Raw genomic sequence first — 23,299 nt, forward strand, 5'->3', positions numbered from 1 at the left:
TCAACGACCCAAATTCCGAACAGGTAATTGACTACCTTAATAATTATAAACTCAAAAATGACCGTGTCTACCGCATCGTGGCTGACGAATTAAAATGGGTAGTGCCCAAGAGTGTTCGTTGGCAAATACTTCAAAAAAACCACGACGATGTCGGACATTGTGGGTTCGATAAAACACTTCAACGGATACAGAAACATTATTGGTTCGCCAAAATGAGAAGGTTTGTTAAAAAGTATATTGCGTCATGTCTAGAATGCGCACATCACAAAAAGCCGGGAGGTAAACGGGAAGGCGAACTACACCCTATAGAAAAGGTCAGTATACCTTTCCATACTATTCACGCCGATCACTTAGGCCCTTTTGTAAAGAGCAAGAAAGGACACTGTTACCTTCTTGTAATTATAGATGGCTTCACAAAGTACGCAAACATAACCCCTGTCAAGAACACTAAGTCAGCTACCTCTATCAAAGTAATTAAAGAGCACATAAGTTATTTCGGAGTACCAACCCGTCTCATTACAGATAAAGGAACTAGCTTCACAAGCAAGACGTTCAAAGAATTCGTCTCATCTCATGGCATTAAACATATTGAGAATGCCGTGGCTACTCCCCGGGCCAACGGCCAAGTAGAGAGATTTAATAGAACAATCCTTAATGCCTTATCTACCTCCACACATGGCAAAGATGAGAAGGATTGGGACCAATACGTTGCCGAGATTCAGGTAGGTCTGAACACCACAACGCATAAAACTACTCAGAAAACTCCATCTGAACTTCTATTTGGATTCAATGTTACAAGTAATTCGCAAGGGATACTGAACTCTGTCATAAAAGACACGCTAAATGTTGTAAATACGGAAGACCTAAATGATGTTAGAGAACAGGCTAAACAAAAAATAACTAAGCAGCAAAATAAAGATGCACTAAGGTTTAATAAAAGCCGAAAACCCGGTACGACTTACAGGGAAGGTGATCTGGTGCGCGTAGAGAGACAAGTACCACATGATGGAAAGTCACAAAAGCTTGTAAGTAAGTACCAGGGACCATATCGTATCTTGAAAGTTCTCCCTAATGATAGATACCTTATAGGAGATACCCCCTTAACAAAGAAGAAAGGTCGCAGGTATGAAAATGTGGTAGCACTCGATAAAATTCAACCCTGGTTAAATTTTGTAAGAGAATTCGATAGCGATGTTGATACTGGATGTTCTAGTAGTGATCATGAACAATAACCCATCTAATTGAATCGATATTATATAGTTTAATGAAATAAAATGTCATCTATTTTATAGCTAATCATATTCATTGTGATTTGGTAACGTTGAATAGAATATATATTATATGATTCAAATATGATAATATGTGGATATACTTAAATCTTATAGGTAGATATGGCGTTTTCTAATTCATTTATATTTACAGTTAATAATTCAACATTAACAGGTTATTGTTATGAGATTTAAATATTATGCTAACGGTATTAATTATTAAAATATTATCCTTGCATCTGTAGAAATTATGAATTTTGATTATGGCATTTGTGATTATTAAAGTTTAACATTTGTGTAGCAATGGGACTTGCTACAAACAGGATGGCCGAACTGTTAGCTTATTTATTAATAATTTATAAGTAATTAATATATGTTTAATTTACTACGTGCAAGTCACTTGATTATCCCTCGGCAAACCAAGAAGTCATTAGTACAGTTGTTATTTGACTATATCCGTCCAGCGCCTTCTACAACTTGTTTCGACGGTTGCCGAGCGATAATAAAAGGGGCAGACCCAGTCATCGGCTCATTGCCTTGACAGCAGTCGAACAGTGCAGACGCTTAGAGTTGAGTGCCGGATGTAAAAATAATTTATTATAAAAACGAATTGTGTAAAGAAAGTGAATACAATTATTATTCAGTATCCTGTGAAGTTTATTTTAGTGAAGAATACCCCTTATACGTTGTTTGATAGTTGTAATAAAACTGTGCTTTATTCACGGCTTATCAATATACTCAGTGAAAATAATATTTCGTTGTTTTTCTTAAGCTGCACGCCAATACGATTCACCCACTGCCAAGCCCTATACAGGCTTTTCTTTTAATAGGCTATGGGTCCAGCTTGCGATTGAATATATTAAGTATTGGTGTGCGCTAAAGGTTAAACAATCGAAATATGAGTGACGACGAGCAAAACCTTGGGAACAACCGGAATCGTCGTGATGCGCCCGGCCCCGACCATGTGGCCGCGCCGCCGGTGCCGGCACCCGCGCCCGAGTCGGCGCAAGCACGAGCTGAGCCAGCTGCAACGTTATCAAACACGCCGACACAAAGCGTTAATTTATCGATAGATAAATTGAATGGCACATCGGACTACAATAACTGGAAGTTTACAATGAAAATGGTGCTAACCCTTGAAGGCCTGTGGGCCTGTGTTGAAGGCAACGACGAAAACAGTTACCGTGATCGACGCGCTTTAGCTAGAATCTGTTTAGCAGTGAAATCTACGTGCTACCAGTATGTTCGCGATGCTCGTACCGCAAGGGAGGCATGGGATAACCTTGCTAAAGTTTTTGAAGACCGCGGATTATACAGACGTGTTTTACTTCTACGTAAATTGCACAAAACTTCGTTTACGACCATGGGCGAATACATCGAGGAAATCATGACTCTAGTACAACAGCTGGCTGACATCGGCAAAGTGATTGACGACGCCGAGGTCGCCGAATTACTGCTGAGCGGTCTACCGACCGAATACGACGCCCTAGTGTCTAATCTGGAAACTGCGTGCATAACCTCAACACTTTCTAGCGAACTAGTGCGATCGAGATTGCTACAGGAGGAGTTCCGGAGGGCATCTAATGGCAACAGTTCCCCTAATAGTGCATTTTTTTCTAATAATAAAAACAAAAATTTGTTGTGCAACTACTGTAAAAGAAGAGGACACATCAAGTCTAAATGTTTTAAATTGAAGCGAGACAAGAAAAATCCAAACAAAGTTGGAGAAAGTTTAGTCGCCTCTGCCTTCTTGGCGAAGAAAGAAGACTGGATTGTGGATTCTGGGGCTTCCCAGCATATGACAAATAGTAATAATAATATAGACAATTTTAAGGACTCTAGAGGTGTCATATCTGTTGCTAATAATGAGAAATTAGAATGCCATGGTCAAGGTGACATTGTTCTGTTAAACAACAATTTGGTAAGCAAAATTACTAATGTTTTATATGTCCCTGATCTTTCTGCGAACCTTCTGTCTGTTAGTCGCTTAGCCAATAAGGGGTTTTCAGTTCTCTTTAATGAAAGGGGTTGTTTTATTTACAATAAATGTCAAGTTTCTGGCAATATAGTGGCAACGGCTAGTAAAAATAATGGTCTTTACATTCTAGATAAAGAAAATATGTGTAGTGTGACAGGTAATTTCCAAAAGAAGCATTCTTCAATGCCCTTGTGTCACAAAGTGACCAGACAAGAGCAGCAGAGTGCAAATGTTGCTGCCTCACCGGTGCCTGTAGAACTTTGGCATTGTAGAACCGGACATTTGAGCCTTAGTGGCTTAAAAACTTTAAAAAGTTGTGTTTCTGGTGTAATGTTTCAGGAAAATGTGCAGGAGCTCCAGTGTGAATCCTGCCTAAAGGGCAAAATGTGTGCGCTGCCTTATCCAGTGGGAGAGGCTTCACGTGCTACTAAGCCCCTGGAACTGGTACATTCAGATGTGATGGGTCCGATGCAGGAGGACAGCTGGGGAGGTGGGAGATACCTCGTCACATTCACTGATGACTATTCTCGAAGAACACATGGATACATAATTAGACAAAAGTCTGAGGTAATGTCGAGTTTTCTTTTATATAAGGCCCTAGTCGAAAAGCAGTCTGGCTTGCCCATACTTTGCCTACGTACGGATGGGGGTGGTGAGTATTGCAGTTCAGAATTTGCTACCTATTTGCAAAAGCAGGGTATAGTACACCAGAAGATAGTACCCTACTGCCATCAACAACTTGGTGTGGCAGAACGCTTGAACCGCATTCTGGCTGAGAAAGCAAGGTGTATGCTGCAGGGTGCAGGTCTCTGCAACAGATATTGGGGTGAGTCGATGATGACCGCTATATATTTGAAAAATAGGAGCCCCACATCTGCGTTGTCAGGACTGACACCAGAGGAAGTATGGACTGGGTCAAGGCCAGACCTCAGCCATCTTCATGTCTTTGGCTGCATTGCTTATTCTCTTGTGCCTAGTGAATGTCGCCGAAAGCTGGATCCTAAAAGCAAGAAATTTGTATTTGTAGGCTATAGTGAAACTACTAAAGGATTCAGATTGGCAGACCCCCTTAATCCAAAGAAAGTTATTCTTTCTAGAAACGTAGCATTTTTAGAAAATAAATTTTTAAATGATGTTGACATAAAAAATAAAGATAATGATTTATTTAATGATGAATTTATATTTTATGAATGGTCATGTATTGACAATTTTAATAATTCATCGAATTTAAATATATCTAATAATTTAAACTCTAGTCATGAAAGTAGTGTAAGTAAGAGTGATGAAATCACTATAAACAATAGTAATATAAATGTGTCTCGAATTTCAGGTGATGAATACTGCACGGGCAGCGAGAACGAGTCAGGCTCCGCTGAGTCACCGGTGCCGGACGCGCGCTTCGAGCGTCTGACGTCTTCGTACCAGTCGCCAGTTGGTGGGGAAGATGCGAGTAGCCCCCTGCCGCCTGTACTCGCCGATACGCGCCCTACACGCAGCACGCGCTCCAAACTACCTACCAGGTATCAAGACTATGAGATGGACTATTCCCTCATAGCTGAAAGTATGTCTTTTACTGAGCCACAATCTTATGAGGAAGCCATCTCTGGCCCTAACTGTCACCATTGGCAGGCAGCCATGCAGGATGAATATAATTCTATGCTATATAATAATGTTTGGAAATTAGTAGATCGCCCTTCGGGAGCCAATGTTATAAAGTGTAAATGGGTCTTTAAGACTAAACATGACGCTTCAGGGAATTTTGATAAGTACAAAGCCCGTTTAGTTGCCAGAGGCTTTACACAAGTTCATGGGGTCGACTACTCTGAAACATATTCACCTGTTGTCAGGCACAGTAGTATGAGAATACTATTCTCCTTAGCAAATAAATTAGATTTAAATATAGATCACATAGATGTTGCTACAGCGTTTCTTAATGGGAACCTAGAGGAGACCATTTATATGGAACAGCCTCCGGGCTTTGATAATAATGATCGAAACAAAGTATGTATGTTGTTAAAAGGAATCTATGGATTAAAGCAAGCTAGCAAAATTTGGAATAATAAAGTTCACGACTTGCTTTCTTCCAATAGCTTTACACAAAGTAAATGTGAACCCTGTGTATATATAAGTAGGTCACAAAATGATTTGGTCATAATAGCTTTATATGTGGACGACTTTTATGTCTTTTATAGCAAAAATAGTACCATTTATAAACATTTATTACAGCTTTTGGAAAGTAATTTTAATGTAAAAAATTTAGGTAATCTCAAAAGCTGTCTCGGTATGAATGTTACACGTGATAGATCAAAAGGATTGTTAAAGCTTGACCAAACTGAATATATCCGGAAATTGTTAGTTAAATTCGGTATGCAAAATTGTAAGGCCGTGTGCACACCCATGTTGCCTAACAGTAAGTTTCATAAAGCTGAGAAATGTCTAGATGAAAATCTTTATAATTATAGGCAATTAATGGGCTCACTAATGTACCTATGTGTTTGCACAAGGCCAGATATTGCTTTTGCGTGTAGCCAATTGTGTCAATTTAATAATGGCTTTGACCAAACTCACTGGTTAGCAGCTAAACGCATACTTCGGTATCTAGCAGGGACAATTGATTATTGTTTGTTATTTACAAAAAATGACAATTGTAATTTAGATGCATATGCCGACGCAGATTGGGCTAATGACCAATTAGATAGGAGGTCTTATACAGGCTTTGTTATTAAATTTGGTACTGACACTATCCATTGGGAGGCTAGGAAGCAGAGGTGCATTGCTCTTTCTTCTACAGAATCAGAATACTTAGCGATGTCTGATGTTTGCAAAGATATCTGTTTCATTAAGAACTTTATATCAGAAATTTGGGAAAATGTAAATTTAATTATAACTTTATATAATGATAACCTTAGTGCCCAAAAGCTGTTAGAAGTAAAAGAGTATTGTCACAAGCGAACTAAACATATCGATCTTAGATACCATTATGTTAAAGATTTGGTAAAAAGTAATTGTATATCTGTTAAGTATTTGCAAACCGATATGATGATAGCAGATGTTTTTACTAAAGCTCTAGGTTCCACCAAGCATTACAAATTTATAAAACAATGTAATATTGTAAAGTGTTAGTTTATAATGTATGTAGCTTGTTTGGCTGGTTTGCTTGGAATGATTGCATATTATATAGGTTTAAGTGTTTTCAACTTCTGCAAGTGATACCTATATTTTGTTATGTATACCTAAGCATGTTATAACATTATAAGCATATGGGGAAGTGTTAATTTTTACATATGGTATTGTTGGTATGCTCATAATGTGTCACTCGCGTTTTGCATACTGGCAACTCTCTCTCTCTTTCCCTTTCAAGATGGAACTGTGAGCATCGATATTTTTATCTCAATGTACATTAAAATTATTCTAGTTAATTGTAGTCATCCGTTGTTTGATAGTTGTAATAAAACTGTGCTTTATTCACGGCTTATCAATATACTCAGTGAAAATAATATTTCGTTGTTTTTCTTAAGCTGCACGCCAATACGATTCACCCACTGCCAAGCCCTATACAGGCTTTTCTTTTAATAGTATCATATTAAATATCAGTATTTAATATTTACTGCTAACTCCTAGGTGAAGGAAAATAATATAGCGAAAGCTCTATATTAAATTAAGAGTCTAAGGTACGCTTTCATAAAATATAAGCCCACGAGCATAAAACTGCTGTGAGATTCAAATATATTAAAATTATTTTAAACGCGCTACTTACGTAATTTTACTTGATTCAAACTCGACCTATTTCGATCCATTTCGAAGATCTTCTACAGGAGCAACACCTGCGACGAGTGCCGTGTACTGCGGGGAAGCGGTCAAGACCCCATACAAATTCATTCTTATTCTTCATCATCTCTTATATCCTTGGTTGATGATTTAATTTGAAATGAAAAAATATATTTGACATATAATTTTATTACAAAGTAAAAAACAATACTATTTACAATATAACTATAACATTAACTAGAAACGCAAATATAATTACATAAAAATATTTACACTTACAAGATCATTTATAAATGGCTTTTGAAGCAAGTATCATTTAGAAATATAGATAAGTACTACATGTGGCAGTCAAGTGCAAAAGTTGCTTATAAATTACTTACTTATACCTTACACACCATATAAAAAAGTAAAATACATTGTATATGCAGATATCAATCACAATGAAAAAAATCAACGATGATCAACTCTGACCAACATGGGATACGAACCCACATCATTGGATCACCGGTCCAATGCGCTATCAATTGCTCTAGCTGACCATCCGTCATTGACCGCGAATTCAACAATTGCAACTGTGACAACGTCACTAACGCCGTTGATTATTTTATTGTGATTAACATCTGCATATAAAATTTATATATTATAATGTGATACGTTCCACAATAAAAAAGGAAATAGTATTAACATTTAAGTAAAATAAAAATAAAATTATGTTAAATGAATAATGGTACACAAACGACAACTGTAGAGGAAAGTGAAATGAAAGAGCCCGTTTAGAATCTAAACAGTCTAAACGTTCGAAAGACCCAAGCGGCTCTTTTATAAATTAGCTCCTTCATGACATTTCTCCTCTAACTGTTGTACCAAATTAATAAGAACACAACCTTGTTCGTAAATCACATAAAACATTAACAATAATTAAGAAGACGACATTATTATGAAGGTTTAGGCGTCATAGATTACATTTTTCTGATATAAATCATAATATTTTCATACAAGGAGAATTACATACTGACACATAATTGGTTTTTAATTTTGTTTCATTTTAATTTTATTTTAAATGTTCAATGTCCTTTCACACATACATAAATAAGATGTATGATATCTATGAATTAGCTATAGTGATAACACTGGTCAGCTCTACGCTTCAGAGTTACCAAATTTAATCTATAGGTACCTACACTTCTTTGGACTTCTTGTTTCTTTGAAGCAAATGACTATTAAGATTATTCGAAAACAGACTCAATTAATGGTCCAATCATATAATTCATATTTACTTATAATGACTCCCATTTCTCGCCGTAATTTTTTCTTACGCCTTACCGTGTTATGTAAAGCACAGACCCGATAATGACGATTTCAAAAATCTATAGTGAGTCATAACATTAAATTAAAATACAGCGCTTAACCCCTATATTAGTATTTAATATAGGATATCTCTATTTTAAATCTATTAGATGGTGTCCGATTTTGGTGTCTAGCTCGTTGCTGACTGTGTTTTATTACTGTTAACAGTACAGTAGGATCTCGCTAATCCGGATGGAAAAAAACCGGACGGTGGCGAATTATCCGGATAATCATTTAATTGGTAAGAAGAAGCTTTTTCTGTATGTATTAACATATTACTCAAAGAAACCAACGAAAAGAAAAAGAGTTTTTAGTTATAAAAGTAGTAGACCAGAGCTATACTTAGTCTCTTAATGGGGTGAGAAAAGTAATTTTGATGCTATCAATGTCGTTTTAAGACAGTGCAGTGCGCCTTTAGCGTCCGGATTACAGAGATCACCGGATTAGCCAGGCTCTACTGTACTACCAAAATTAAGTTAAACATTGTATTTTAATTCACATTTTTCTCAAATTATCCATAGTAGGTAGGTCCATGCATGTACCTATCAGCTCGGCGGTCTATGACGATGAGGTTCGCGTTCTTGGCGGGGTACCCGTGGTGGTACACCCACTTCTTGCCGCCCTGGTGACCGCTACCGTGGTGGTGCGCCGCGTGGTGCTTGCCGTGACCATCATGTCCGTCTGCGGCTTTGTGGCCCTGGGGACATATTGACATTAGAAAGAGTAAAAGCAATGTAAAGATGGGTTTTGCTTTTACTATTAGTAGTTTGGTTCTAACTAGTATAAACTATATATTCGGTTATAAATAAAATATATTTATACCGACTATAGAGTGGGAAACCAATTTTGACCGTGACATTAGAATAATACTCATCACTCTTTTTGGAATAATACCAAGTAAAAGACACACACTAACAAGCGAATCTTTCCAAACTATCATACCAATTTGAACGTAGGTACACTGATATCAAAATGATATCTAGCTAGGCTTTGCACGATGGATCTGAAATGTATAGAAAGATCCGTAGATCCGGATAGTTTCATACACTTCCGATCCGGATTGCAATTGCTGTCATTCAGTTATTGCATTTCGGTCGTACTTGTCTGTCCATGCATTGGCGTGGGCGAACGTACAACCATTAAATAACATGATTCTGAGATCATTCTGATATCAGTGACTATTCGAATTGGCCTGGATGTCATTTAGTTATCAATCGCACGTGCATTTCGCTCGTCCTTATCCGTACACCAGATAATTTTGTTTTCACAATACCAACTGGTAAAGGTCCTCTTGATTATTCAAAAAGTAATGAGAAAGTTGCATTTTATCCATATGTGGTGCAAAGTAATCAGATGCAATGTGAGTTGTTTCCTTATGTTACCTGGTAGTTTGACTTTTAAATGATGATTTTGAATGAATATTTTTTTATTATTAGAATGTTTCGCTTGCTCGGGTAGCACGAGCGGTTAAACAACAGCTTTGCCCTCTTGTACAACAAATAAATATTTACTTTACTTTTACTTTAAAATGACATGACCGGGCCACTGAACTCGATCATACGACAATGACCACTCACCTTGTGAGCGTGGTGGTGGCCTCCCTTGATGAAGTGTCCGGATTCGCCCTTCTTGTTATGGTGGTGATCGTTGTGGAGTTTCCCTTTCTTGAAATGGCCGCCCTGTGGATTGAAATAAGTTGGTAAGTAAATTGAATATGCCTACTTTAGTAAGAGTCGGACCACGATAAGTTTTCACTGCCAAGTGCTCAAGTATGGAGCCTATAAGGATACGCATACTGCCAGGTTTGTGCAAATTTGGCTAGCTGTCTAGGTATACTACAGTATGTATCTGAACGTAAAGCAATTACTCAAACCCGTTAAGGTTTAGAGTATACTGAGCAACTTTTACTATGGGACCAACCCCGAAATCAGAACCCCTAGTGTATCGAATAAATGTACACTAGGGGTACACTATGACCTAACCATTACCGCGTTTAAGTTTAATGTCTACTCTACACATTAATCAGCTCTGCACTTGAACCAGTAGAAGTACGTAAATAAATTTAAAATTTCGGATATTCATGCGCCAGCAAGAAATACAGGGTGTTTAGTCACCTGCAATAATTTACGAGGTGAATATTATAGGCATAACTGAACAACTTTTACTATGGGACCAACCCCAAAATCGCGAAAAAATATTGGGAGTTTCGTACATTTTGGCTGTCTGACCTTGACATTTTCTATGGGAGAGTAAATTATTTTCCCGATTTTAGCTTTGATCCCATGTTAAAGTTGCTCAGTATGACCTATAGGTCATTAATACATATATTCATATGGTAATATATATATTCATCCCGTAAATTATTGCAGGTGACCAAATAAACACCCCGTATACTTCGTTGCAGATATGGTTTGATTATGTAACGTTCCAAAACATGCATTTTCAATTTATAATTTATAGATTTTCTACTTGTAAATGAGAAATATCACACTAATTTGATCTGCCGTTTTTGCGTGACGAGTCAATATTACAGTATATACTGTACATTACTCGAAAGTGTGGTTCAATAGAAATTGAAAATAAGTTACTCACACGCCAGCGACTATGTCCGCGTCAAACTGTTCCATAAATAACCAATACTCACCGAGACAATTCTAAAAACCCAAACACAATTAGATTGCGTTGTTTTATCACAGAGTTCCTATGGCCACCTGCTGTCTCCATAATCAGATCAGTTCGATGGTACAATAATATTGCATTGTCACCCGACCTACACATGTATGCAAATTTTCTGCTTCATCGGAAACCGGAAATTGGGTCAAATTTAACTTGCATGATTTGATTACAGACAGACAGTTTGATAACGTGACAGGTGAAACTAAATAAAAGCTTGTAAAAAATAAACTGGTTTGTTTCATGTTATTTCTATCCTTTCAGCCTCAGAGAGTAAACGTAAATATTTAAATTTTAGGTAAATATTTCTGATTTGAGCTCCGATATCACCTTACATTTAAACAATAAGGAACAATCAACTTACTCATTTTATCTAAGATTGGCGTGCACTTCTAAACAAGTCCAAGAATATCATATTTAATGGACAGCATCGGCAAGAACAATAAGTACTTTTAACTCATTAGAGAACTCGGTAATAGACACTGAAAAACAAAACTGGCCAAGTACGAGTCGGGTCATTTGTGTAAAGGGTCTGTTGTTTAACAAAATCACATAGTGGAAAAAATAAACATAGTGAAAATGTCATCTATATACTAGCAGCCGTACCAGCACCAGCCAATGAAAAACCAATATAATATAAAATATATTTGAGGAATATTTTGCACAGATCGACATAGCCCCAATTAGATTGGAGCTAGGTCGATCCGTTCAAACTTTAGATACATATATAACATCCACAACTCAGGAACAAATATTCGTTATAAACACACAAATAAATGCCTTAACCTAACCGGGATTCGAACCCGGGACCAGTACGACTGCCACCAGTTTGACGCTGACATAGTCGCTGGCGTGTGAGTAACTTACTTTCTATGTATCTCGCTCGTACTCGCATAGGCGAGCGAGATGGTATAGAAAACAAGTTATTACGCATACGTTAGCAAATATGTCAGCTAGTGTCAAAGTCCAGCTAAGGCAGTTGTAGTAAGGCTAAGAGGCCGTTACATATTTTGAATTTGGAATTTAATGCGTGAGAATACGGTAAGCCATGTGAATTGCTGTCTGTGAATTTCCAATTGCTGTTTCGGCTGTTTCGGCTGGCGCCTAGTAGGTAATAGAGTCTAATGGAACCTTTTGGGTACGGAACCCTAAGAATAGCTTGCTTAAGTAATTTAATAGTTATAATAGTATGCTATCAGGTACAGGGGATCCAACGGTGCAATTTTTAATTAAGTCCCACGATAAGCCAAGAAACTAAAGAACTTTTAAACAACGGGCTAAGACACAGGTCCAAAGAAAACGTGGGAGCATGGCATTCCTACTCATTTTTTACACAATGACAAATTGATAATATGACAGAAACTTTATGAATAGATTAATAAAGATAGGTAGAATGTAGAATATTATACCTAAATTGAAAATGATTTAATGCACGGACAATATTATTTTTTTAAATTTTAATATCCACAAAAAATTGGACTTAAATAACTTTATTGCAAGTTTTAGGCTAAAAAATTAAGACAATTTTTTCCCTCATATTTTATGGACCTCAACATATTTTATGGTCATCGGCTCCACGCACGCTTCCTAAATGTTCTGATCAAAATTGTTCAGTAAATATTTTAATAAATTTACTTACGAATATATATATATATAGAGGTATATTAATAACTAGCTTAAATATAAAATAGGCCCTTGAGGCATTGTACCAAGGATGCTGGCGGCATTTCCTCGTAAGTATTGCAATCTGATTGTGCGAGGAACTTACGAATATAATTCGCTCTAGCTTGTATTTTAAACGGATAAAAAATAACAGTAAAGCTAGATTTGAAAAGTGCAATTAGTAGCGGCAACACAGAGCCGGGTCGTAAAAGCCGTTCCCTTTAATCCAACTTTGCACCAACGGCATAAATTATACTAACTTTACTAATATATGTCTGGGTGTTATTACTGTTCTAGCATTAAATTAAAAATGGGGTAGTGGGGGTAAAGCATCGCTAAACTGTTCTTGGAAACAACGAGGCTTTCTTTTCCACCACGCATTGCACCCTAAAGGAAAACCAATTAAAATTTACTGAAAATACGGTTAATAAGTAAATGAGTTTTGGTGGTGGGGCGGAATTTTGCACATTAAAAATCTGCATGAATAGCAAAAAAACCGGACATGTGCGAGTCGGACTCGCCCACCGAGGGTTCCGTACTTTTTAGTATTTGGTTATAGCGGCAACAGAAATACATCATCCGAGAAAATTTCAACTGTCTAACTATCACGGTTCATGAGATACAGCCTGGTGACAGACAGACAGCGGAGTCTTAGTAATAGGGTCCCGTTTTACCTTTTGGGTACGAAACCCTACAAATGAAGACCATTTTGTAAAATAAAATGACGAAATCTGGCAAGTGTCCATTGTAGCCACAAAATGCGATAATAACCTCAGCGGCCCCAAAATGGTCGCGCTTAACGTCTCCCACCGTAGCCGTCACTTTTTAACCAATATAATAATGTAAGTATATTAGTATCATAATAAATAAATATTATAGAATATTCTTACACAAATTGATTAAATTGCTACGGCACTTACCTACTACCTACGGGTGTAGAGAGCGGAGTTTGTGAAAAATCGTACCGCTTTCTTATGTAACAATACAGTTGCCAAAAATTTAATTAGCAAACTTGAGGATTTTCTCTAGGGACTTCACCAATTCGAATCTTGATTTTGTTACTTTCATTCTACTTCAACAAAATCACGAACATGGGTCTAAAACGCACTTTAAAAATGTGTAACAATTTATGCACAAAAACTAAAAAAACGAAAATTGCTTCCAAAGTGCGAACATGATATCCGCGTTCCCCAGGACGCACGTCCATCTCGCTTTCACTTATGCTCAGTAAGAGTGAGAGAAGATCACGAACCTGCAGCTCCACAGTAAGGTCAAGAAGGCATAAAATACAAACATGGCTCAGGAACAAATATCTGTACATCACACAAATAAATCTCAAGGATTCGAACCCAGGACCATCGGCTTCATAAGCAGGGTACCGACTAGATAAGTATGTAAATGCGAGCCTGATCTGTAACGTGACAGCGTACTTATGACAGTGTATGTGTCTTTCAATCGCGATGAGACGATAAGTGACGTTTATTTGTGAATAACATTATAAAGTCGAATAAATTAAAAATGGGGTAGTGGGGGTAAAGCATCGCTAAACTGTTCTTGGAAACAACGAGGCTTTCTTTTCCACCACGCATTGCACCCTAAAGGAAAACCAATTAAAATTTACTGAAAATACGGTTAATAAGTAAATGAGTTTTGGTGGTGGGGCGGAATTTTGCACATTAAAAATCTGCATGAATAGCAAAAAACCGGACATGTGCGAGTCGGACTCGCCCACCGAGGGTTCCGTACTTTTTAGTATTTGGTTATAGCGGCAACAGAAATACATCATCCGAGAAAATTTCAACTGTCTAACTATCACGGTTCATGAGATACAGCCTGGTGACAGACAGACAGCGGAGTCTTAGTAATAGGGTCCCGTTTTACCTTTTGGGTACGAAACCCTACAAATGAAGACCATTTTGTAAAATAAAATGACGAAATCTGGCAAGTGTCCATTGTAGCCACAAAATGCGATAATAACCTCAGCGGCCCCAAAATGGTCGCGCTTAACGTCTCCCACCGTAGCCGTCACTTTTTAACCAATATAATAATGTAAGTATATTAGTATCATAATAAATAAATATTATAGAATATTCTTACACAAATTGATTAAATTGCTACGGCACTTACCTACTACCTACGGGTGTAGAGAGCGGAGTTTGTGAAAAATCGTACCGCTTTCTTATGTAACAATACAGTTGCCAAAAATTTAATTAGCAAACTTGAGGATTTTCTCTAGGGACTTCACCAATTCGAATCTTGATTTTGTTACTTTCATTCTACTTCAACAAAATCACGAACATGGGTCTAAAACGCACTTTAAAAATGTGTAACAATTTATGCACAAAAACTAAAAAAACGAAAATTGCTTCCAAAGTGCGAACATGATATCCGCGTTCCCCAGGACGCACGTCCATCTCGCTTTCACTTATGCTCAGTAAGAGTGAGAGAAGATCACGAACCTGCAGCTCCACAGTAAGGTCAAGAAGGCATAAAATACAAACATGGCTCAGGAACAAATATCTGTACATCACACAAATAAATCTCAAGGATTCGAACCCAGGACCATCGGCTTCATAAGCAGGGTACCGACTAGATAAGTATGTAAATGCGAGCCTGATCTGTAACGTGACAGCGTACTTATGACAGTGTATGTGTCTTTCAATCGCGATGAGACGATAAGTGACGTTTATTTGTGAATAACATTATAAAGTCCTAATATACGATATACGATAAAAGTGTAATTATCATATACGTAGGCGATAAAAAGCTGAGATGACGATGACAACAATAACCGTTATTACCACATTACTTCACTAGTCAACTGTCAATCTGACAAGGGTTGCTAAAGCGGCAACAATTGAATGTTGTCAATCAAACTACCACGCTGGGTGACCGATTTAATCAAAATTGATACTGACTTCTTGCGGTATTGTCACGGTTTTCAATCAATGTGAGGCAAATTCGACCTGACTCAGTGAAATTTGCGACATGTCGACATTGCAAAGTGATTATTTTTAACTGCAACGGATCTGCTCAGTTATGTGCAAGGATTATTTTTGAATGGAAAGAAAATAGAACGAGGCAGAGCTTGGTAAAGTAAATAATATGTCTAATCCCATCCGTTGAGAAATTATCCTATCAATTGTGTATGTTTAGGGGATAACCTACGTTTGGCCGAAATATATGATTGCATTAGCATTGTTGTCACAAATGACCTTGTAATTTATATAGAATGTGAAATAGGAAATATGACAAATCATATCATAATGGCGGATATGTCTTAAATCATGTAAAATGATGTAGAATTAAGCACGATCCAACTTTTGCTTGTTAGCGACTTGCTACTTCGATATTTGAATTCCTCGTCGCCAGAACGACGCGAAAATGAATCAGGAACGTTTGTGCTGATATGCTTGTACGATATGCTTACCTTTTAATGATTTCGTAGGAATTGCATGCAAACACAATGCATAATTTCATACGTCACTATATTAAATAACTATTTTTTCTTTTTTTATTAATATACCTAAAACATAAACTGATGCTTATCCACTTATGACCACGATATATACCTTACAAACAATACTTTATTAATAGTAAAGGATTGACATTACAGGTTCATTACATACCGTCATGGTTAAGGGTCCACAGCAAGCTCGGTTCTCTATACAAACGTAGTTACGTTCACATTTTAAAACGACTAGATAGATTGCGCTGAAGCTTTGCACTTACAATAGGACAAGATATATCTATGCCTGTACTTAGTTTATGTAGCTTCAGATACCATAGTTAAATAAATACATAAGCTGGAGCGATATAAAAATAATTACAGGCATATATATACATGTCATTGTATGTGCAAAGTTTCATTACAATCCAACATGTAGTTTTAAACTCAGAACGAAATTCCGTTTGTATGGGAAGGTGAAATGCGGCCGAGCTTGCCGGGGACTCCTAATAGTTTGAAGCTAACAATGTAAGTGGACACAAACTTTTCTTAATTAATATGGATGTTATATAACGGACGTAATGGGAAAGTTTAGGGCCTAACCCAAAGAAAGGGGAAAGTTTAGTTCTCCGAGTTGATCACAGATGCCGTAGGCAACCCTAGTGCTTGGCACAGGATACCTAGGTCCGGAAAGACCTAAGTCTAACTTTCTCTTAGTTTTTGCGTGTACACCGTACGTACTAAATATAGATTTAGGTTAGTTTTATATAATCTTATTCCCTTGTATATAATATTGTTAATAAGAGTTGTAATTCGATACCTATTACAAAGGAGTATGATTAATGAAACTTTGTTTTTCTTCGTAAAAATCTTGTTTTTCTACAAACGTAATACAATATTACATAATTTAATGTAAATCTTTTGCCTTTCAGATACCAAGATACTACCTGTAAGTAAATAATCCGATGCAGAGTTTGTAATCCACTCTCAAATAAAATTTTTATTTAACAAAAATACCTAAGGATTACATAACCATCGGTATTACTGGATCTTCTTCCTCCTCGCGTTGTCCCGACATTTTGCCACGGCTCATGGGAGCCTGGGGTCCGCTTGGCAACTAACCCCGAGAATTGGCGTAGGCACTAGTTTTTACGAAAGCGACTGCCATCTGACCTTCCAACCCAGAGGGGCCTATTGGGATTAGTCCGGTTTCCTCACGATGTTTTCTTTCACTGAAAAGCGACTGGTAAATATCAAGTTATATTTCGTACATAAGTTCCGAATAACTCATTGGTACGAGCCGGGGTTTGAATTCGCGACCTCCCGAATTGCAAGTCGCTCGCTCTTACCGCTAGGCCTCCAGCGCTCGGTATTACTGGATATAGCTACTAATAATACTTATTAATCACTTTATAAAATATTCAGCCAACACCGTTATCCACAAAATTTTCCATTGAATTTCCGAACCTACGACGACTTAAACCAGTCACTGTTTACCCATTCAAAATACCGTTACGTATTGGCTAATAATTATATCTAAACAAAGTAATAATTTCCTATAGAAAATACATGCAAAATGCATTTTTAACTGCCCAATTTTCCAATAGGTGGCGGTGTGCCGGTCGGAAACTGGGCAATGAGATCGCAACGCAGCTGCATGGGGATGCATCTCAGAATTGGCCCTTAAAAGCATTTCAACTGTCTGTTCATCCACTGAGTGTGGTAACTAGAGTTTTTGGAGCATACGACTGCATTTTATTGAATGCTGGTCGTATAACTTATTTCATTACATAAAAAACTGTTTTTTTTTTATCAGTGAAAAAGCGCGTTTTTTAAAAGGTAGGCCCCTAACTCTGAGCCCCTATTTTGTAAAAAGTCATATCTACAGGTTTAAATAATTTAAACCTTAATTTTAATTATTAAAATGATGGTTGATGCAACAAAAGTACAGATGAATAATTTACTTTATTCAGTGATTTGTAAGGATCCGTACCCATAGGGTAAAACGGGACCATATTGCTAAGACTGCGCTGTCCGTCCGTCCGTCCGTCTATGTCCGTCTTCCACCAGACTGTATCTCATGAACCGTGATAGTTAGACAGTAGAAATTTTCACAGACGATGTATCTCTGTTGCTGCTGTGACAACAAATACTAAAAAACAGAATAAAATAAATATTTAAGGGGCTCCCATACAACAAACGTGTTTTTTTTGCTCGTTTTTATAGATAATGGTACGGAACCCTTCGTGCGCTACTCCGACGTCCGACTCGCACTTGGCCGGTTTTTTTATTGATTTCTAATTTTACACGGCCTTTCATTTCGCCACTAAAGCGAGTAGGTATCCGAAAATGTTCAACGTGCTCCTCGTAATATTATCATTTTGATTATTAGGTAATTCATGAATTTGACGACCGGTTTGGCCTAGTGGGTAGTGACCCTGCCTACGAAGCTGATGGTCCCGGGTTCAAATCCTGGTAAGGGCATTTATTCGTGTGATGAGCATGGGTATTTGTTCCTAAGTCATGGGTGTTTTCTATGTATTTAAGTATTTATAAATATTTATATATTATATATATCGTTGTCTAAGTACCCTCAACACAAGCCTTATTGAGCTTACTGTGGGACTTAGTCAATTTGTGTAATAATGTCCTATAATATTTATTTATTTATTTATTTATGAATTGATATTGGAGTGTATAAAAAAATATACGCTCTCTAACAAGTACATTCTAGTTATAGTTAGGTACTACATATGTTTCTAATATGACACTTGAATTTCGAGCGCTCGATTTCGTGTGGCTCCCTTTAATACTATCTCCACTACTAGGCATTTCAATTCCACTAATAGAATTAAAAACGAGTGCTCAATACTACTAACTGACTGCCCGCAGTGGTCAGAAATGCAGCCTCCACCGATATATTTAAATGTAGACTGCGAAAGTGGCTACTAACCTTATCTTTGTATGACGTCGATGAGTTTTTTAAACTACCGTGTACATAGGTTACTCGTATTAAGGTACTATGAAGTTGTATTAACTTATATTATGTTGAGTGTTTTTATATGAAATGAGAATTAATGTGAATCAGATCTATATTAAGTATTACTCTGTGACATTGACATGTTTGTTTTAAGTACTATTGTACCTATTATTAAGACATTTTGACCTATAACTTTGGCGTTATTAATAAAGTTTTGTATTTGTATTTGTACTAGACTCCCAATTTCTATCGCTTGTATGTCAAAAATAGCATTTCGCCGTTTTTCACAGATTTTCGAGGGACGAAGTCGAGCACTCGAAATTAAAAAAAATCGGCCCCATGATACTTGTCTGTAAGTGTCAAAGTGACATTTATGTCACTTTTTTATACTGACAGATCAGTAACGTATTGGAAACACTAAAACTAGAATTGGCCTGTAAGCAATCGCACCAGGCAAAAAATGCTTTCAACAAGTGAACTCTGCGTGAAGTGAAAAACTGTATATTTCCAATCAGCTAACTAACTTAAAAAACCCCTCATTATCCTAAACAAATTCACAGATAATAAAAGATAAGATAAGAAAGGCTAATCCCAAGTTTTTAATCCAATCCCGATGTCTAGACACGCTTGTGGGTGTTCAGAATTCTGATTGCTTACATTTTTTTCAAATTCTGAGTGAAGCCACCGTGTCATTTTTTTTGACAAATAATTACTTATATTTAAATGTGTGTATTTGAAAAGTAATTGATATCGAACTTAGAATAAATTTAAAAGTGGAAAAGATTACTGTCTTGGGTGAGACTTGTACTTACGGCCTCTGGATAATCCAGCGCTCACCCAAGACAGTAATTTTTTCTACTTTTAAATTTATTCTAAGCTTAATAGTATCGTTCGCAGACGTTTCTGCTTGTTCAAAATTAATTTAATTGATATCGGATAGAAAATAAACAAAAATACAGGCAGAGTGACGCTTGATATTCCTTTGATCGTAATCACATCTTAAGTAGTAGTTACTGTCGTTTACTTACGAGTCTGTCATATTTTAATTTCAGTTAGTCATTTAAAGTAAAAAAACAAAAACCCGACTGCGCACTAAAAAAGAGGAAAACAAGCACCACAAGAATATTGTTGTTGATGGTAAGTATCGCAGGCGGGGACCACCAGAGCGTTACTTATAGTCATTTTGGTTGTTGGTCCCCGCCTGCGATACTTACCATCAACAACAATATTCTTGTGGGGCTTGTTTTCCTCTTTTTTAGTGTGCAGTCGGGTTTTTGTTTTTTTTTTATAATAATTTTTATTTTATTTATAACTTTTTAGTTACCCCCAAAAACCATCCTATGACACTCCTGTGATCAAGACGAATCTAGCGATACCTCTTACATCAAAATCCATCAAGCCGTTTAGGCTACAGGAGGCCACAAAGAAACATACATACATACATACATACATACACTCGAAAAACATTACCCTCCTCCCTTTGGCACTCGGGTAATAAATATTTATTAATGACTTTTAAAATCCGTATCTTGTTAGTATCACTCAAACTCGAAACCCTATAAATTAAACGCAATAATGTTGTGTCTGTTTTTCAATGTCCAAGTAAAGTATCATTTTTTTTTTCAAATATATAAATACATTAATTGCTAGATAAAATTTCCTGCAAAACTTAGCACTTTATCTACTAGTTAGGCTTATTTGAAGATCGTGAAACGCCAATGATGACTATTCGTCAGATAAGTGGCAAGTACCTTATTCAGGACTTTACTTGGACATTGTGAAACAGGCCCTAAGTATTTTTGGTTATAAACTTATAATATGTGAATATATGTAACACTAATTTTAGAGAAAACAAAAAAAAAAATAAACTTGCAATATTTTATGCCAGACAAGCTATCTCTTACAAAACGTGATTTAATAAGATTGTAATGCAAAATATTCTGGTTTACGTATGCTTTCTACCACACCCGATACACACATTCATGTATGGTAATAATGTGCTGTATTATTAAGAGGGTCACACACTATGACATCACGAAAGGGGTGCAAAGAAAGCATTTCATTCATACAACATATATGAGAAAGAATGAGTAATCCTTGCTTGTGTATACGGGAATTTAAAAGCTAGGTATTGATTTATTGTAGTGTTTGTAAACTAGGGGCCTATCCAATAGGACAATCGTTGGTAGGAAACGTCAATAGAAGTGTATGGAAATATTTCACTAATTCTATGGAAGGTAGAGGTAAGGAATACAATCTCCATGTACCGAAAAGTATCCGTCATAAAACCTTGACCCATAAAACCTAAATAGGTGGCACTACAATACCTAGAATATTTGAAAAAAAAAACAGACAGCGCAGTTCATTCCGTCAATAACGCTTAGGTTCCTAGCTAGCTACTCTAGCGCTACTCTGGAGAGATTTGGAACTATTATTTACAGCTGATAGCTGTATTCCTTTCCGCCACCATCCATAATTAATTCTCTTCGTTTGGCGTTTGTCGATGTACGAATGTCATCATGGCCAGAAAACAAAGCGGTGGTTGCGGCTTCTAACCCAAGGTCGTGAGTTCAAACAAGTTCGGCTCGTAACAATATTAAGTGTTAAAAAAATTCATTCTACGAATACTTGTTTGAATATAAATTATAGTGAGAAATACTGTCAATTTAATATAAAAAGTAATAAGTTTTTGGCAAAAACTTCATTTTTGGTACAAGCTTTTATTGCTGACTGTACTTTTCTCTACAGGCAACTAATACTCATCGAGACAATTCTAAAAGCTCCAAACACAATTAGGTTGCGTTGTTTTATCATAGAGTTCCTATGGCCACGTCCTGTCTCCATCATCAGATCAGCTCGATAGTACCATATTGCATTGTCAGCCAACTTACATATGTAGGTATGCAAATTTTCAGCTTCATTAGAAATCGGGAAGTGGGTCAAATTTAACTTGCAAGATTTCATTACAGACCGACAGACAGACAACGGGACTGGTGAAACAGGTGAAACTGAAATAAATAAAAGCTTGTAAAAAAGGTAAAATTTATGTAAAACGCAGAAGTGGAATGTTACGTTGTAAATATGTAAAATAATGTATTTCTTTAGTTGATACCTTTTGACGACCTGTCTGGTCTAGAGGGTAGTGAACCTGCCTATGAAGCCGATGGTCCCGGGTCACCACAACACAAGCCTTATTGAGCTTACTGTGGGACTTAGTAAATTTGTGTAATAACGTCCTATAATATTAATTTAATGTCTATGCATTTAACTATTGTGGTTGCTATGGAAATGCATTTAACTAATACAACAATATGTAGGTATTTCTCACGTCATGCTTTAAGTTGTGTTAAAGCAAAGTGGAATTCACCTCCTCTACTATCATACCTTTACTTTCTACAATCAAACCAAGTTTTTAAAGCATCCATACAAGGTTAGATTACAGAAGCCAAATAAATTTTTGTTAAAAATATTTCTAAATTAATTGTTTGTTTGCGATTCGTTCGAGTCACGCCTAATTGGTCAGACATCAGGTTCACCGTTAAGTACAAAACGGCTTATGTCGATATCTAATCTAACAGACGTGTTAATCTTAAATAAAAGGAACCCTGTTGTTAACTTTAAGGTGACATGTTTAGTCAAATAATACCTCAAATTGGTTTTAAAATAGTCTTTTAAATATATAAGACGTAGATTTACTAATTTTTCTAAAAATGTTTTTCATTTTTTGAAATTCAACTGTTAAATATCTATTATTTAGTACCTACATAATCGTACCTACTTTTCGAGAAATTCATTGTATGAGCTGAGGTTTGAATACACGACCTTCCATCATCAATAATTTTAAATTTGAAAGTGATTGTGCAAGAATATGTTACGATTAAACAATCGAATGACCTTCACAGTGGCTGTTAGACCTATTTTGTGTGCTCGGACAGAAAGCACCCACTAGGCTCCCTTTTTACTAAAACCGACACAAATGTACTTACCTCCTTTCAATCTGCTTAAAAATTAGCTACGTCACGGCTAAACAGAATTGTTATCTTAACGGTGCAAATAGATTTCACATCTCGCAGTTTCAATACAGATTCTATCGGGGGAAATCCAATTATGTTGGCCAATCAAGGTGGTTAGCGAACAGGGGGATTAAAATAGGCTCCCGTTGTGCTTATTTTATG

General features: G+C 36.6%; 1 protein-coding gene across 1 annotated transcript in view; it reads right to left on the reverse strand.

Annotated features, from left to right (window-relative positions):
- Positions 1-7,170: 7,170 nt before the first annotated feature.
- LOC133524851 (heat shock protein DDB_G0288861-like) overlaps positions 7,171-23,299 on the reverse strand; it is a 45,471-nt gene continuing 29,342 nt past the window's right edge. Inside the window, 2 exon segments of the mRNA XM_061860999.1 lie at positions 7,171-9,058; positions 9,939-10,040. Of these exon segments, the coding sequence (XP_061716983.1) occupies positions 8,873-9,058; positions 9,939-10,040 (288 nt within the window). The 3' untranslated portion in view covers positions 7,171-8,872.

Source organism: Cydia pomonella, chromosome 14, assembly GCF_033807575.1.
Source record: "Cydia pomonella isolate Wapato2018A chromosome 14, ilCydPomo1, whole genome shotgun sequence".
Lineage (NCBI taxonomy): Eukaryota > Metazoa > Arthropoda > Insecta > Lepidoptera > Tortricidae > Cydia > Cydia pomonella.